Genomic DNA, 18,936 nt, shown 5'->3' with positions numbered 1-18,936 from the left:
GTAGATCTTTTAGTAATTGGACATAGCTGGTGCTTTCAAACTTTGGAAAAGTTTGCCACCTGTCTCAGATTTTGCTGATTAGCTCCTTAGCCCAGGAGACCATTCTACCTACCATCCTCACTTCAGAGGCTGAGAGGGTCCTGTTGATGCTTAGGTCTCGCCCATAAAAAGTTTTGAACAAAGTAGGTAAATTGAAGTTAAAGAAACTAAAAGTTTAGAAGTTTCCTCTGCAAGTAACCCAAAGGACTGTGAAATTCAGGGAACAGTTACTCTGACAAGGCTTTGTATTGTTTCTGTGGGCAGGTAATTAATATTTTAAGTAGTATGTCTCTTCTGCTAGCACTGAGAAGAGCTTAGACTTCTGATATGTCAGACTTAACCCTCATCTTCTCTTCTGAGCAGTAGAAAGGCCTCTTGGAAATACAAATGTTTTTGTCCTTCCTCCGCTTGTCCTCCTGCAGTTCATTTAGTCTGCATTTCTGATGTTTTTGTGGCTTTTCTGTTGTTGCATGTGAGTGCTTTCTGCATTAGATAGGCCCATTTGAGAAAAAGAAGAGTGGAGATTTTAATTGCAGTTACTATGAAAAAATAGTTTTTAGTAAGCATACTGTTGAGGATAAGTCTCGAAAAACAGTAGCTGTCTCCCTGTACACACCTTTCATTTAATGGTTGTTTGGTCAATCAATCATTACACGTTTCAGTAGTTAATTTCCTTCATGAATATCTAATTATTTCCTGAAGAGCTTCCAGTGTGTGTTTTTTTTTCACCAGCCTTAACAGAGAAATGGATTAATTTGGTGGTTTCCAAACATGTTATTCATGTCAAGTTTCTATGTTGTTAGGTCTTAACCTTTTATGAGCATCGAAAGAAGTGCTCATGTTGGGGATTACGTGTTTCTGGGGACAACAGTACCATTGCCTAGAAGTGGATATTCAAAGGTGGTTTTGAAGTTTTAATTTTTTGTTTTCTGAGAAAGTCAAGTATACAGCAAAGAGACTTCTTCAATAGGCTTTCTTTGTCCCCTCAGGCTTTAGAAGCCTCTTTAAGATATGGATCCTGGTGCCTAAATGTACTCTTCCTAACAGATATTTTTGTGATGTATATGTAAGGTTTTCTTATGTTTATTCAAGTTGCATAGCCAAATATAGACATGTTCTAAAATTCCAGAGTTAAGGTCTCCATTGCCTTTATGTGGCTGCATTCTGGTTTTGTTTGGGTGGTGTCCTGTTTTGTCTGTCCCCAACCCCCTACTCCACACCCCCACCCCCCCAGCAGTGAGGCTTAGTGTACCCATAGTACACTGCAATTGGATTAACAGATTTTTAAGAACAGTAGCAGATCTTGCTCACCACCTGCCTCCTCTACATTGCCTTTTTTTCTCATCTGATAGCAAGCTAAACTGATTCTGTTCAGTAACCCTGGGAAAAAAGCCCAGTTACTAATTTTCCCCTTCCCCATTACATTTTTTGCAGTTCTAGTGAGTTGAAGCATACCTACTACAAGCTTTACTGTATGATCAGATGAGTGTTAGAAGTAGTAGTGCTATGAAATGATGGGATGGTGCAGTTTAGGGTAGCAGAGGAGGATGCATTTGAAGACAATGGGATCTCTCCAGTTTGGTGGTACCAAGCTGTTAATCCAGCTTTCATACAAAATTGCAGGTAGAGTTTATGGTATAGTTGGAGTGGAGTGCACAGGGGAGAACAGTCATGTTCAGAGTCTCAGAGCTGAGGTATGTCGAAGTCATCATTGGCTGATCCCATCTTTACCCATCCTGGTGGTTAGGCTGTGGCCTGTTCACGTTGCTCCCAACCAGTCCCTTCTGCTCTAGCTATGCTGTTAAGTCCTTCTACCTGTGCTTATCCTCCTTTTCAGTGCCTTTGTGCATCATTTATTGCTTTCTGATTGCTACCTTCTCTTCTTCCAGCACCTGCCTTTCATGCTCTGCATCCTTCTATACCATGGTGTGCCTGCTTCTTTCTTTTCCTCCATGGTGTTCAGGTGCTAACTAGGATTGCATTGAGACTGGAAGGAGAAACTGGCTTCCTAGTCTCTTTTCCCAGAATACAAGGAGCGGGGAGCAGGCTTGTACTGGAATTGTTTTTCTGGAGCTGCTCTGTGCAGCTGGAGCAAGCCTTGTGTTGTCCTGGCACACTGGGGTGTGTAGCCAGGAGAGGTCCTGAGAAGCCGGTGCATGTTCATTGGAGATTAAATCTGCAAAGAACAGGGCTTCTGTACTTCAGGTACGTTGAGTATGTGCAATGATATTCCCCTTCTTCCACTCCCCTGTGCTTTTGACCAAACTTGATCATTTTTCCATGGGGAGGGTAGGATATCTAAAAAATTCAGGTCTCGGTGCTAGTAGCACTGACATTATCTGGGAGACTGCTGTCGGAATTCTGGCACTGGGGTGAGGAGGGACAGCATTTTTTCCTCTGCTTCATTGTTTCAAATGGCTGAGCTGTTTTAATTGAAAAGGTCTCACAAGAGATGAGAATAAGGCGCACCCTCAGGAAGAAGAACTTGAGCCATAACAACTTCAGTCTAGCAGAATTAGAAGCAATCAAAAAATTGCCTAATGAGGCAATGCCTAAATGAAGCATACCAGACTTCCTAATGAATGGGTGGCACTGCATTACAGTAATGTGTAGATGATACAACTTTATACTATAGCAGTATTTGGATACGTGCTACTTTTTGTTTGTTGGTAGGCAATACTTCCAGATAAAGAGTTCAGATACGTACTCTACCGTGTACATCTTTTTCAATATAAACAAACACTGCTCTTACCACTATGGAAAATATGCTCTAGGTCAACCACGAGATGTTGGGCTAGATGCAGGAATTACCAGCTAACATTCTGTGGCCTGTATTAGACGGGAGGTCAAATAGATGATGACGGTGGTTCCTTCTGGCCTTAAAATATGGACCTGGACAGCTGGGGCCACTCTGTGCTGCCATGGTGGAAGTTAAAGGCTTCCTGTGGCTCCAACTTCCTCGAAGGCTCAGAGCTGGGAGGGAGGGAGCTGAAGATCGTTTTCTGTGGCTCTTAAAGCTTTCTTTCCTTGTACTGGAGCTGCTCTTGGCTGTGGGGAATTGACCGCTGTGCACTGAAAATATCTGCATTTACTAACTACAAAAGAATGTATAACTATAGAAAAATATGCAAGTACACATTACCCCAGAATATGTTACTGTGTGGTGCAAGGGGCCTTTGGGTGAAACTTTGGAAGGGATACCTACAAGTTCTAGAGGGATTTGTCATTTACAAATGATAATAATAATGCAAACCACAGAAGTTGGTTTCCTGAGTTGCTGTAAATGGAAGCATGTTTTTAAGACTCCTTCATTTCTAACACAAATGTAGGAAGCTGGCAAAGCAGCTAATTTCAGTGCTCTAGAAAAGTTTAAAGTAAAATAATCTAAGGAAACGGAAGCCTCTATTTTTAACCTTCTTGGTCATGGGAGATGGGGAGGAAGAAGAGGAGGCCATCTACTGTTGAAGTCTCTTTAGTATGTTACTATAAATTTAATCTAATTTCCACTGCTGTTTTAGTGAAGAGATATGTGTTACTTGTGAATGTTCAGTTATGTTCAAATGAAGATCAGTGTAGGTTTGATGGCATGACGTGTCTTCTGTAATTGTGCTTTATCTTATGTTGCTTGTTTTTCACTTCCTTATTTTTTGGCAGATTTGAAATTTTGCACTGTAAAAAAATACATTATTTGTGCTGTTCTAGTCTTTGGTTTAGTCTCTTATACTGAAAACTATTTTTTCTAATAATCCTAAACATCTTTTATATTGGGTTTGAGCAGATTGTCTTAAGATTATTATTTTTTCCCCTTATTGCACTATCACTATCATTAAAAGTACATTATGGTGCTGGATTTCTCTGGATTTTTCACAAAATATTTTTTAATGTATTTTATAAAAAATGTGACAGTGAAATTATGAGTAATTCCTCACATTACTTACTTGGAAGTGCTTTATTGGTCTAGCTTGAAGCTTAAATACAATATCTTGCACAGTTACTGGCAACCATAGAAGTAATAGCATCAGACTTCTTCAACCTCTTAAAAAAATCAGATGAACATAAATCTCTAAAACTGTCTGTTTCTTTAGGATATTTTACTAAATTACTAATATAGGTTGAGGAATGTACTGTGTTAATTTGCAAGGGCAGCATTAAGGAGGACTGTTGGAGGCAAGTGTATTTGGGGAATGGTAATAATATTGGGATAATGAAATATTGGAAAAACAGGGGTTAAGTTTTCCTAAAAGCTTGAAAATTGCTGTTTGACAAGGGTGTCAAACTGGAGTGTGGAAGCAGTTGGCAGAGTTTAAGTACACATTTTAGAGAATCTTCTCCCCAACACCTATATTAACATTGTATGTTTGTAGCTATCATGAATTTGTATTTGTGACTGGTAGGTTGGTAGTGTTGAGAATCAAAAGCTTTGAAATGATATAAGCTAGCATGTCGCAAAGTGTAAATAATTTGGCAGCTGTATTTGTAATGTTAAACTAAAGGCAAAGAGTGACCTGTGGAGAAGAAAATGTAGCAAGGCTGCAAATCATTGCAGGACCGTTGTTTTTTTCCTTAGGTAGTTACTGGACTTTAAAGAAATTATTTTCTATGTAACTTACCAGGAGGGTTGTTGCTCCAGTGGTATAAAATAAAAGGCACATTTTAAGCACAGTTTTCTTGAATGGATTTATTTTTAGACCACTTTCAATACCTTAAAGGTAACCATTAACTGGTTTTGTAATACCAGTTAAAACATGGAGCTTTTAAGTAAGAAGATAGATTGAGGATGTCTGTATGTGTGTGCTTATATGTATAAGTCACTACCGACTTGTCCATCACCACTTCTAGGCAGCTGAAACATGCACCCGTATGTGCTTGGCTAAGGATCTCTAACTCCTGGAAGAGCAGAAAAACCTTATATAATGAGGTGATTGCCATAGATCACTGCTTCCAAGAATCGGAGTCTAAAACCAGAGGCATCAAAGACCCTGTCAACATATTTCTGCTTCAGTTGCTTAGAGCGAAGTTGAGCTCAGTAACTCTTTAGGCAAGGGATTGAAACGGTGCGCTTGAATTGTGTGTGCATGTCACATTAGTTGCACTCTTTCACTCCCACATAAAGCATTGCTTTATCAGCTTAGTTCAGTAACTTAAGAAGAGAAGCAGTCTGGAAAGCCTGCCTTACAGGTCTGTTGCATTATTTGGGTAGGGGTCTGCTGGAGCACAGTGCCATGCCCCCTCTAGTCCCAGGTTTCCCTCTGCACCTGTGAGCACCCACTCCACTAACGGGGGCTTGGGGCCAGGGCTATGGTCTTTTACAAAGCAAAATTTCTCAGCTGTACAGGCAAAGTTGGTGTGTGACAGTGCAGTAGCACGTTAGAAGACATTAAATAGAAATGGTACAAGAGTCCATAAAACTTCCAGGAATGTGATAATTGAACACGTTTGAGAAATGCCATAGGTGGTACTTTTAGGGAAGATACAAGACAAGTATAACAGTTTTCAAGTGGGCTGGAAAAGAAGGACGAACAAAGCTGGTCTGAAAGGTTAGATTGAGAACCCCTTGTCTTGAATTTCTAATATTAGCTGGCAGTGTAGACTTTTCTGGGCGTGAGGCATTTGCTTACTGTTTTACCTCACAATTTGTTTTTAATAGGATGTATGTGAAGTCATGGTATGCATATTCTTTTGGCACTTATCTACACATGACTTTGTTCAGAGACTTGAAAAGAATGTTCTCTTGAATATATATTTTTCCAGCCATTGTTTTATACTCAGTCCAGTTGCATTTACTTTTTCCTCCCATTGTTTGCCACTTTCTGCATATACTCCAAGTATAGTAAGTTTTTGGAGGATTGGGGCTTAAAATATTTTAAAACATCAGATCATTTAAATTTTCACTGATAGTAGTGCTGAGCTTGTTTGCGCATGTAGACATGGCAGGTGTCTATTTCTAAGCTCATTAGATTTCAATTTACCTCTAAGGGAACATTAGGAGTTAAGTATAGTTTGGCTAAAGCCTATTCTAAAACAGTGTTTCTCCCAGACTACAGAAGCGTAAATTCCCTCTAGCATAGTGTTAGTTGGCATGTTTTCTAGCATGATGCCTTCTCAGTGTAGGAGAAGGGTTTTCTTCTGTTAATAAGCAGTCGTAACCACATCAGGATGTAATTGCATATATACTTCAAGATTCTAGTGTTAACCTCTGTGTGTCTTCAACTACTTGCCTCCTAGCTGGCCCAAAGATTACTGGGTAACATAAGATTCTCAGTTTTGTTGACTGAGACTTGTCTAAAGTGATGTAAAGTGTTCACAGCCTTTTTAGAGTGCTTTCCTTGTTGAAGAATGCTTAAGTTAAGCCTCTGTCATTTACCACTTTAACAGCATTTGAACAAATCAATAAATGGTGCGTGTGTGTGTATTTATTCATTAATTTATTTCCAGCCTGGCTAGTTGGTAAAGAAGAATGATAAGATTAATGAGGGAGATGCCTTCAGCAGTGCAGAGCTAACCATTACAAATGTGCAGAAACTGGAATTACCAGTGGCTGTAAGAATGTTTTAGAAAAAATCTCTGGCATCATGTTTAGGATTATCACATAGACTTCAAAATTTTGATAGAAAAATTTTTGAAAAAAAGTTTGGTCTAGCAAGGTCAGACTTAAGGGTAAGTCTTGCTTGTCAGCAAGTGCTGGCATAACCTTTCGGGAAATAGGACATAGGAGGTTAGTGAGAGAACATAGTAGATGGAAAGACAGTTTTGAGGAACTTCTGTGTAGCCAAGATACCTTAATAATCTACAAATGAAGGAGGCAATGTAATAGTGAGGACGTGCTAATCTCTCTTGATATAAACTTCAAATGATCCTGCAAGAGTCTGCAGGAAGTATTCCACTGCATGATAGTGTCTTGCAGCATTTAAGACCTTTTTAGTTACTTGTTATTGAAATGTAAAGTTCCTTATGATGTCTCCTTTCTTCTTACACGTGGAACTTAATGGACTTGAATTTGGAGTTTTATGTCCCATTTTGTTTCTTCCTGCCTGCTTCATTTTCTTCCTGCTTTGAACTTCTCCCATTATTCTTGTTCATGTGCAAAGGGCTTATTACTAAGAACTTGCTGGTAAGTTCTCACAGATGCACCTTTTCACCCTTGCTCAGATAATTTCCATTAGGAAAGTACAGGTGTTTCCTCCTCATCTGGTAGTTGCATACAGAAGTCGAGACCAGCAGTCAGAAATTTTGTGTGTGCATGCATATGCTTACACACACATACACAGTCCTCTGTATAAGGGTGTAGCAACTCATTACTTCTCCCGATGACTCCTCTATGATAGTTTAGTTAACTGGTGGGCAGGATTGTGGCCAATTAAGATAGTCAGAAATTTAATTCTCAAACCAAAAGAGTCATTGCAAAACTAAGGATACAACGGCTAAGCAGTTTGTTAGACTGAACTGAACATAGAAATGTGCTTTAATATGTACTGAGGATGTGGAAATCTGACAGCTGTGTGACTTGCTCTTCTTTAGCAGATGGTTGCAGAATTGTGGTTTGCAGAATGGAAGAAATAAACAGGTAACTGCACATCTGGCCTTTACTAACTAGGACCTTAATTATCAATAGCATGTAGTTGGAAAACACTGTTAGTCACAGAAATTGGTGAAAAAGTCATAAACGTTGATTCGGAATCAGTGAAACTAGAATGCTGCTTTTGCTTGCCTGTTCTAAAACTGTGCTGTGTCTAGACAGGTGTAGTGTCAAGTTAGGCTTCTTACACAGGTGGAAGGATTCAGCTTGCTTCTCAGATTCTGAAGTTCCCCGTTACATTTTCCTTAGCTTTTAGTTTAGGCTTTTGATTTTTATCTGTTTGGTTTTGGTTTTTTTTTTTTTTTTAGTCTCTCAATATGCAAGTCCTTGAGAACATCTTGTAAATATTTAGAGATTTTGAGTAACAAAGGCAGTTTTATTAGGATTGGCAAAAGAAAAGTCGTAAATAACTTGCATGTTACTGTTTCTAGCTAAGAACATATTCAACACGAAGGTACAGTTTGACATTGATTTAGTAGAACTGTAGTCTCCTAGTTTCCCCTCCCTTATCTGTCTTATCTGCTGCATATTCCTGCTGTCTGCCTCTTATGGTTTATTCCCAACTGCTGTATGTAATTTTGTGTTTTCTAGTCTAGATGCCAAGTCACCTGCTGCCCAGACTCCCTGCTTTCAGCCAGTCCCTCCACTGATTGCCTCTGCCCTGCCGCTAATCTTGGGTTCTGGCTTGGTGACTTTATGCAGTTGTCTGTAACTTTGAGCTATCTGTGCATACACAAACAAAACGTGTTCTAAAGCACTTATGGGCGGTCTTACTTAACCCCTCTGCCTCCATTTTTTTAGTTGTTTATCCTTTGTTTAAAAAAAAAACAAACCACCCACCACCAAACAACAACAAAAACAACCCAGCAGAAACAAAAGCAGTTTTCTTAAAAGCACTGACTTTTAACCCGGCAATGATTTCTGAAGGAGGACTTTTTGGTCATCTTGATGAAATGTGAGTATATTTTCAGCAAGAATTTCCATAATATTTGTGTTCTGAATTTGGATATGGATCATAGCTGCTGTTAAGAAATGGATAGCTGCTTGGAAGACTTGGCTGCTTGTGTGGAACTGTTTCAGCAGTTCCTGAGCAGCCAGACTAGTTCTGCGAGAGCTACAATTTGACATAGCATTAAATTTTATGTTTCAACATACTAAGCCAATATTTCTTAGCTGTTTTGGTTTTTGGGGGTATGATAAAGGATAAAACCAAAAGGATATTATTTCGGTGTTGTTGCTTGTTCCTAAATGTTTGTTGTTTCTAGAATAGTGAAAGGATGTTGGAGGGTGTCCTCAGGTATGTTTCTTGTAGGTGTTTGTAGGCAATATAAACTTCTCTTGCTTCATCTCAGTCAACAAATCATATAGGTTCTTTTACTTATACATGTAGCTTCACACATTTTGAATCACAAAATCTAATTGTTCAGGGTTTTCATGGCCACCTGCCCTATTAGCATTATGTGTGAATATGTTGCATATGAAAACCAGTTTTCATCTAATATCTGTAGAATACCCTGCCCGTCAGAAAAGTGTTACTGAGATTTAAAAAAATGTAAAGGGACTGCCTAGCGTGAAAAAGTGACGTTTTGATTTGGAGATAATTGATTCAATGTAGTCCACAACACAGGACTTGATGACCTGAAATGTTGTATGAAACAAAGTGATTCCAGTGAGGTTTTGGGTGCCAGAATAGAGTCCTTGTGCATTCTGGTCAATCTGCTGAGGTTTTGTAACATTATTTCTGTTTTTCCTGAATGTTTTTCTTCAGCATGACCTCATGAGAGAGCTAGATAGCTGATACCAATTCCTTTTCTTGACCCACGTAAGCTCAGGTGGCTGTAAAACAAGGGCAGTTTCTGGACTGAGGAGTAGGAAGGCTGCTGAAGTTACCTTCTATACTGCCCTGTTGCACAGATGTTAAAGCTGTTTTTTGACCCGTTTCTGAAGTGCTGTAGCTTCAAGGCAAACAAGTTGGTGGCAGTTCCTTTTAACTCCACAGTTAAAAGGAACTGCCACAAGCTTGTTTGCCTTGCTGCAAGCAGTGGCAAACCATGGCTCAGGAGGTGGGCAAATAAATATTTGTGGGAGTGACATGCTTGTCAGCTGTCTCAGCATAGGTTGTCCATGTTTATAATACCATGTGTTAAAGGCAGTTAGCACTTGTTTCCACTAAAGGAAAATAAATTAAAAATTATCTAATAATGAACACACATTTTCCTCCACACTTAATGATATTGATTCATTACTGTAGCAGGCTAAGGCCATCCCGTGCCTTGTTTTGCACATCGATGTATGCTGTGTGGGCTTATGTTACTCTAAAATTAATTGAAGCAAATACACTGATTTGACACTATTAGCAGTCCTTCATGTGCTTATTTGCAGTTGTTTTTAAAAAAGAATGAAAATTACTGCAAAATACAGTGTGGTCTTAAAAAGACTGAATTTCAAGTGACCTTTAGAAGAGCTTGTGCTGTTATTTCCTCGCTGTAGGGTGGTATTTTATTTCGAAGGGAAATGTATTCCAGCGATGACTCTGAATACAAGTTACCTTCTTTAAGTCTTTGTCTTGAGCACAGAATCTCATTTGTGCAAGTTTCTGTCTGTCCATCTGTATGGTGGATTTATTTTAATGAAGGATTGAGTAGATGTTTAGTAAGTTATTTTATTCAGAACCTGAGGTTAAATTATGCAGTAAAATAAAGATGCATCATTTGGATTAAGAAAAAAGTCAATAAGGGAATTTTATCTTGAAAAGATACATACAGTTTGGTGAACTTTGTTGTACTTTTGACTAAGTAGTCGGTATGTAATTTGCCAAACGTTATTTCAAAATCCAGCTTGTTTTCATGACTTGGCTTATTAAGGAGAGCTGATTCCGTGATAAAGGACGGGACAGTGAGGAAAACCATGGTGTACTCGAGTCCTCTAAGAGGGGATCTGGAGTTCCTGGCAGCATTTGCTGCAAATAACCTGTGCCTGGCTGGTGCGTGCTGCCATGAGGTGAGGCTGTGTGGGTGTGACTGGTGAGGCCCGTTTCTGAGCTGTGGAGGAAGCTCGGTGCTTCAGCAGCCAGGCAGCCTGGGCCTGCTGTGTCCCTGCCCTGCCTGTGTGGTGGGAGGCAGTGGCTGCTGAGGAGGAGTGTGTTCTCTTCAGGGCAACCTGCTGGGAGGACTGGGTGAGCTGGTGCTGCTGGGGAGTCACAGCGCAGCTGGGTGGCCACAGACCCTCTCTGCGTCTCATAGAGAAGGTCTTGCAGGCCCAGATCGTGCTGCTGCCCAGGCCCAAACTATCGTGGTAGAAGATGTCCGTGAAGTACCTCCAGGACTGCAGTAACACCTCACCCCCACCCCTGTCCCCATTAGCGTAAGCAGTTCTTCTTGCCTGTGTCTGTGAAACAACCAAAAAATCGTCTTCCATTCCTGCTGTTTCCTGGGTTCTTCCCCCCTGCCCCCCGTGGTTAGAGGTAATAAGAACCACGACACAAGACAAAAGGATTAGTTGAATTTTGTAACAATGGCTATAACTTACATTCATGATCGAAAGAGCTTTCAGCCAGACTTCTTTTTCTTACCTCCTTAAGTGTGTGCGTGATTTCTCACCTTGTCCACTTTCTTGCTTGCCTGTTACTTCTATACTCAGCGTAATAATTATACTTTGGTTAAACTATTGCTAGATTTATCAGGGTGTTTAATTCCTTTCTAGTTATACTGTTACTCATGTTTAAATTGCCTGGTATTTTTCAGATCTGTAATGTGAATTAATACAGTTTTCTAACCTGTAATTTGCATTTGTTGGGCAAAACCACCTATCCCATTAGATGGCTATTCAGACTGAGATCAGATTTAGGAGAATGTTTCTCCTAGTTGCCTGTTGAGGAGTATCAATTTTTATTAGATATTTTTCTGCCTCTGCTGTTGGACCTGAACAAAATCAGGAAGAAAAATAAAAGCAGCGTTGCACTTGCTGGTCTTGCATCCTTCACTCTGTCGCCTCTACAAACAGTGGCTTTTCTTCAGGATGTGGTGGTTCTTTTTCATAACTAGTCCTTGTGGTTAGTGCTTTCCTCTTAATCCAGGCCCGCTTTGGAAGATAAGGTGACCCTGGAGGTAATTTAGGCATCTAGACATTGTCTGAGAGATGACAGCTAGTTTCTACTTTGGAAACACCTTTTTGATTTCCTGTTCAAGATCTTGCAAAAACAGACTCTGTTTGTCTTAATTTAATTCCTTCCAGTGGAAGTTTTGCTCAATTAGATCTAGGGATTTCAAGCAGCCAGGGCCCTCTGATGTGGCATCAGGGCCATGGAAAGACTGAGGATCTTATCTCATATTTTCTGATGCCTTTGGTGTTAGTGATCTGGTTCTGTTTTTTAAAATCCATGACAATGAAATTGCTGCCCCACACTATCAGTCAAAGTGTGTTTTGGAGAGTGGAAGTATACCTTTTCTTTGAAACCAGAAGTTTTCCTTTATTAGTTAATGCTTGAGGCTTTCTGTGGGTTTTTTGGGGGTGGAAAATAGATTCTTTTAACAAAGTATACTAAAGCTGAGAGCAGTTTCGCAGTAATTTATCTGAAATGACGTTTAGCCATTGCCTTTTGCTATCTTCTTTCCTTCCCACCCATTCTCTGGCATGAACTGATGCATTCAAGAAATACCTGTTGCTGCTGCATATTCAGAAAGCTGTAGTAATATATTCTGGAATCCTTCTGTGTATGGGTAATGGATGAAGACATGAAATCAGTATGCAAGCAGGAGAATACCTCTTCATTTATTCAACTGTTCGGTTTTCTAGTTTGATTTCTGCATTCTGTTTAGCTTGATAATTGATACAGAGAAAATATTAATAAAACTTGAGTTTTTCAGATATGCAAATAATAGACTTCCATTTCTTCTTAAAAAAGTTTAATTTGGGCAGAGTTAGAGGTGACAAATCCAAGGTGTGTAAAAATGCTCAAAGATTTTTCTCTCAGTTTGGTGTGCAGGATTTAGGTTATGAAAGCTTTCTTCTATGTTTCCATATTTGCATTTGAAGGTTTTCACAGTCACAAAGATTGGGTGCCTAATGACTGAGGAGCATCATTGCTTCGGGAAACTATAAACATTTCATGATAATGAAGACTCAGCAAACTGGTTAATCTGTAGTTATGTCTGGCTATGATATATGCAGAATTAGCTACTGTGGACAACAGTCACTTGTACCTGGGCTGTAGGTCCAGTGGCTGCAACCAGATAATGTTGTAAACTGGTCCCAGATGAATTCTGTCTTCAACTGGAAGTTCAGAACCTTCTTACTACTGTCTACCAGTTGGAGGGGGTGGGGAGTGGGGCAGGGGATGATCACTGGTGACAGATAAAATGCCATATTTATTCTTTACTACTGTGATTAGCATAGTTCAGGTCAGCCCTGGTTTTTATTTAATTAAGGATGGCAGCATTTTTGTTCTGTCTTTGTCTTTATAATGCTTAATAAAGTTTTTTGGTTTTATTTTAATACTTTGAAATGTTTTTACAGATGTACCTTCTACAGTTTTTTATAGTGAAGCGGAAAAGACCTGACCCATTTCGCAGTGCTTAAGCTAATTTAAAAAAAAAACACAAGAGAGTCAAGCTATATTTCCAGAAGATACTTAATTTCAGCAGTCTACTGCTGCAGTTTGGGGTGGACCTCCAATATACATATCTGCATCTGTTCTGTTTTGTCTTTGTTATTCTGGAAACTCTTAAGTTCCCTAACTGTAAAAAAAAAATAATCTTGCCCTCAGAGTTGTGCTGGTTAAACCAGAAATGTATTTTTTTCAGTTGACTTAGTTAAACCAGTGCAAAACACAGGGAGAGACTTGCAGTTCTTAGCTTAAGCTTTGCATGTTTTGACCTAGATGAATTGAACAAAGAGTGTTCAAGCTACATAGATGTAACTGTAACTGAACTGAGAATTAGTGTGATGTTGTTCTTTGTCTGAAGGGAATCAGATTTGGAGCAACTTTCAATATAGTTTAAAATGAGCAACATCAAGTTAATAATGGTATAAATATCTGGAAGGCAGTTTTTTGTGTGTTCTTCTTCTTACAAGGTTTCCATCAAAACCATTAATTAAACTGTTCATGCATGCTTTGTAACATTGGAATGAAAACTGGTCAGACCAGATGCACTGGCTTTCTTCAGTCTCCTTTTTCCAGAAAGTGAGTGTTTTCCTTGTCTTGGAAGTCTGAACCCTGGTGGGAATCATGGAGAGCATTGAATTAAAGTTCTTGTAGTGTAAAAGGTTAGAGTATCATGTGCAGGTTTTATTTATGAAAAAAAGGATGAGGGTGTGTTTGTATAACAGGCAAGCATGTCTCATAACTCATTCCAAAGAAAATCTTGTCTATCATGTGGTAATTTAGGAGCCAATGTCTAGACTACTTGGAGAAATTGTAAACATGATATCTTCAGAACAAAACCATGAGAGTTTTAAGAAAAAATGCTGCACGTTATATTTTTAATTTTGACTGAATTCCAGGGAGATCAGAAGTATTTTGGCAATATTTGGTCTCCCTGACTGCTAGATGAATTACTGAAAGAATGCATATGCCAGTCCATAGTAACATTTTGTTTTTTGAATACAGCAGCTTTGGATTTGCATGATTACATGATGTAAACTACATATTTGTCAGTAATGGAAAAAAAATTACTTTAAATAGTGGTGCACAAGTTTATGTACATCTTCATCTTATTAAACTTTTTATATGTGTTTGAGAATCCATAGTATATGATCAAGCTCTTTATTATTTGACCTAAATATCTTGATCTTTGTACTGTTGTACAAAGCTGCTCAAACATTACATTTAAGCTAGCGAGGATAACTTTTTTTATTCTACTACAGTTAATTTTGAACACTTTGATCTCAATACTAAAATGGTTTTAGGAGGCAGGTAAATGCAGTTTTTCTATTTGCTATGTGTGAAGTTATGTGCTTTTCGTTAGTGGTTGAATGGCGTGCTTACTGGGTGATTGGAATAGCTACCGTGTAGTTGTAGTAGTATTTCCATCATTTGAAGTCTTTGCCACTGGTTTCTTCTGGTTCGTTTTGTTTTGGGGTGGGGAAGGACTTCTAGCTCAGACACAGACAAGTTTTAGTTCAGACAAAGTTGTTGTTTTATACAGGTGTTGTCAGATCAAGTGCAATAACCGGTCCTAATGATCCCTATTCTGCAGTGTAGTTGTAAGTATAGGCCAAATCTGGTGTCAGGAAACCTTAACTGGGTGTTATACAAATGGAATTTCCATTTTATGCCAAACAATATTATGCTATGGGTTATGCTGAACTGAACTCAGCCCCTAAATTAATGCATGTATTTAATCTTGGCAAAGCTGTCATCATTCTGTGTGCTAGAAACACCTCAACAAATAAATGCTGAAGGTGTTGGATCTATATCCCATGTATAATTGAAGTGACTATATTAATAAATTTTCTGTAAAGGAATGCTATGGCAGCTTTTAGAGGAAAACATCTTAAGGGTTAGGTAACAATTAAAATGATGATTTGGGAAATAGATCAGGTTTGACTGAATATTAAGGATTTTTTTATTTGCATCATTTGATCCTTCTATTTTTTTAATACATCTTTATATTCTAGAACAGTGTTGGTTTAGAGTGTTTCTGTAGAATTTGTAACCCAGTATTTTCAACATTCCTATCAATACTGAAATTGTTGTTTTGGTTTTCTATTAGTCACTGGCCTATGAAGAGTTTGCCTAGCAAGCAGTGTGTGATTTTTACGCCGCTAGATAGTAATGCTGTTACTTCTTAGTTACTATTTCTGCTTTAATGGCTTTGTAATTCTTTAGAGGTGTTTGTCCTCTTTTTGAGGGAGAGGAAAGTAATTTGGATGGGTCTGGACTAAAATATCATTAACAGTTGGAGATGTATAATTGAAAAGAGGAGAAATCTACTATATAGTGCTTTCTTAAATTTTCTGTCTCTCCTTTTTTTTTTTTTTTTTTTTTTTTTTTAGGAGAAACAATTATACTGCTTGGACACCTTAAAGAAGTTAAAGCCTATAAAGCTTCTACTAGTGTTCAGCAGTGGTGAACTCCAGTTTCACATTTTTGTTCTTTGCAATATGGGAGAAAAACTGGCAGTACTGCATGCCATTGTAATTAAACTGTTAAATGTGGAAACTTGAAGGGAGAAGCTTGTCTTACCTGTTTGGGGAGTATCTGTCAGCATATTTAAATGAAATTTTATTTTGAAACTGTGTGTTTGTAGTTATTAACACATTCCTAAGCAGCATAACTAGTTTGTGATCAAATGGTGTGCAGTGTAAACTCTGCACCTTTTGTATTTATTTGTGTTATTTTTATTTTTTCAGGATTACAAAGCCATTGACATTTGCTGACTGTGTTGGTGATGAGCTTCCTTTAGGATGGGAAACTGTTTACGATCAACAGATTGGAGTTTATTATATGGACCACATAAATCGTGAGTAGATGTATGATTATTTTGGGGAATCCTAGCAAGCTGATGTTACCTGATGACATTAACTATGTTTCCCGTACCATTTATGCACCTCATGGTACAGTGAGAAAATGTATTCAAATAATTTCTTGCTGTATATAATTTCTCATCTTTCAAATGGGGGTACAATCCTTCTTCCATTTGTAAAGACTTCTACAATCTGTGACTGAGTTACAGTGTATAAAACTATCTTGTTTTGCTTTGTCATACTGTGGAGTATCAGTGATTTAGTTGTTGCTTTTTGTCGTATGTTAAGATTGTCATGCTCTTGTATTTCCTGTTTTCCCAGTCATCCATAGTTCACTCTTCTGTATTGACAAACAAAACACATTCTGAGAGAAAGTGCTGATTTTTAATTAGAAGCACTATGAAATACAATAGTCCCATCCTCTCTTAAGCAATGTGGGCTTTATGCTTTAGTGTAGTACAAAGTGCCATCAAAAAGACAACAGATATCCTTTTTGGAAACTAAGAGGGAGAAATTTCCAACATTTTCCCTCTTGGACTATTGCTGAGCTTTGTATCGCAACTGTCTGGCACGTTTGCCAGTTCTGCTTTTAAGAAAATGTCTTATCTTTACAGCTTTGTACTACTGCTGCTGTTAGTGTTGTGCTGCTATCATTAAGCGTCTTATCACCAATGAGTGAATGCTTTCAATATTGTGGGAACTGGGAGCTGGCAGGGAGGGGAAAAAAGAAGTAGTTATATAGGCTTTCACAGCAATGGTAAATAGTATAATCTGCAAAAACAACCGCAATAGTACCTACTTGAAATCTAGTCAATTAAAAAAATAGAAGCGTAGAAATAGTTTTTTGGCTTTCTGCCATGCTTATTTAAAAAAAAAAACAACAAAACAACAGAATAACAAATTTCCCATGTTGTTTGACCCACAGAGATACTTACTTACTTGTTGTGAAACTAACAGATATCACAAATTAAATAATAAACTTTAAAGAGCTGTTAATGCACTGATCACAAAGATAGATAGCTGAGGCAGTTGAAAGGCAATAAATACAGACTGTTAGGAAGTTCTTACAATAACTTTGTTTACAAGAACAGGTAGCCTGATGATTACTGTTTAAACTGTCATGGTAACTTCACTTAATGTTGAAGTGATTTTTACATTGGAGTACAGTAATGGAGTACACTTGCACCAACATATGTATATGTGCATGAATGCACATATTAAACAAGAAAACAAATGAGCATATTGGCAACTGTTCTTTTTTGTTTTCTTGAACTTTATAAAAGGCTGTCAGCCTCTGTAGATAATGAGTAGAACATGAACTCCCATTGCAATGCTATGAATAAAAAAGCTACTAAAGCATCTCACCAGTAGGCACCTTTGATAGGAGTAAGAATCACCATTGCATGCAAAGGAAATCAGTCTCTTTTTTTTTTTTTTTTTTTCGCTTTTCAGGCTTTGTTAGCTACTTTGCCACAGACATCAAGTTTGAACTTACAGAAAGGATATTAATCGTTGTGGACATGTCAGATCTGGCTTGCATTTTTTCCATGCAGTTGAGAGCAAAAACTATAGGAGAGTGTCTTCGCAGAGAGAAATTGAATTTCCAACTGCTCAATGGGAAGGCACAGAAAGAGAAGAGTAATATAAATGGGTCTGCAAAAGTAAAACTAATCATATTAGAAATTAAATAAAGGTAATCTATGAACAGAAGGATAGAAACTTTGTAGGGCCAGTGCTGAACAGAGTGAAAGCAATCGTTCTGCAATTAACAAGATTGCAAAATTTGTCTCTTTCATGATAACTAATTACTTGCAGCCCACAGATATTATCCTAAATGGTAATTCAACCGTCACAGCAAAATGGGTTTGTCACCCTTAGGCTAATACAGTGCTTGCATATACAAGCAAGGTTTATATTCAGACGGAAGGCAGAGTTGATATTATAGCTGGATAATAATTATTCAAAAATTAATAGGATACTCAGTCCAATTTTGAACTGTGGACAACAAAGATACCAATCAAGACTGCATTAACCTCCTTTGTAGAAGTGAGAACTAATGAGCAGACAGTCATATGCATCATGGGATGGTGTCAGGCAAGTGGCAGAGTTGGTGCAGAAATGAAGAAATGTTTTTCTGAAATGAGTCCCTTATGTTGTATTCTGAACTATGCCTGAAATACTTGGAATAGCAATTTCCACGTGAAAACATTCGGACTGCCTTTAGCAGCTGACCGGGTTAAATGTTTTATACAGCATTGGAGTTCTGTGTTAATTGACGAAACAGAAGTGCTTCGGTTTCAAGAAATACTGTGAGAAAATGCAAGGGATAATTCAAAGACAGTGTTTCTAAAGTTATGCTTACCAGGGACCTCTCAGGCTTTGTGTACCATCTCAAGCTTTTTGCCTTGCACCTTTTAAAAGAAAACATAAATGCATGTGATTTTTCTAAGCCTCTTGCTATGTTTGTTTACTCAGAAAGTAATAAGATTTCTAGGCAATAACTTTCTGTTTGTATTGAAAAACCCCAGAAACAGAGGAATCCTCTGTAAATCTCAATGGTGTTTCCAACGCCGATCTCAATCTTGTTCTGTAAATTCAGTACTTTGTTGACACCCTTACTAAGCTGCTGTTGGCTCTTGTCCAACCATTGCTTAAAAACCTTGGCGGCTGCCAGCCACAGGATTCCTTTCCCTCCTCCTCAGAGTCTTGGGAGCCTTTGAAGTCTTCTTTAACCAGTTGGGCATTCCCCAGTGAGGGAATAATATATTCTCTGCATTTGTCTGGGGATGTTCTTCAATTACTGTAGGTTGGGTTTTTTTTTTTATTTTTGGGTTTTTTTTTTTTAATTGGTCATA

General features: G+C 38.3%; 1 protein-coding gene across 6 annotated transcripts in view; it reads left to right on the top strand.

Annotated features, from left to right (window-relative positions):
* Positions 1-18,936, top strand: part of WWC3 (WWC family member 3) — a 103,773-nt gene that overhangs the window by 22,186 nt on the left and 62,651 nt on the right. For all 6 annotated transcript variants that reach the window (XM_055702227.1, XM_055702226.1, XM_055702223.1 and 3 more), the window contains exon 2: positions 15,968-16,077. In XM_055702227.1, the coding sequence (XP_055558202.1) occupies positions 15,968-16,077 (110 nt within the window). The remainder of the gene's footprint in view (positions 1-15,967; positions 16,078-18,936) is intronic.

The sequence above is a fragment of the Falco cherrug genome, chromosome 2, assembly GCF_023634085.1.
Source record: "Falco cherrug isolate bFalChe1 chromosome 2, bFalChe1.pri, whole genome shotgun sequence".
In the NCBI taxonomy this organism is placed as follows: domain Eukaryota; kingdom Metazoa; phylum Chordata; class Aves; order Falconiformes; family Falconidae; genus Falco; species Falco cherrug.
This window is presented reverse-complemented; position numbering and strand designations above follow the sequence as displayed.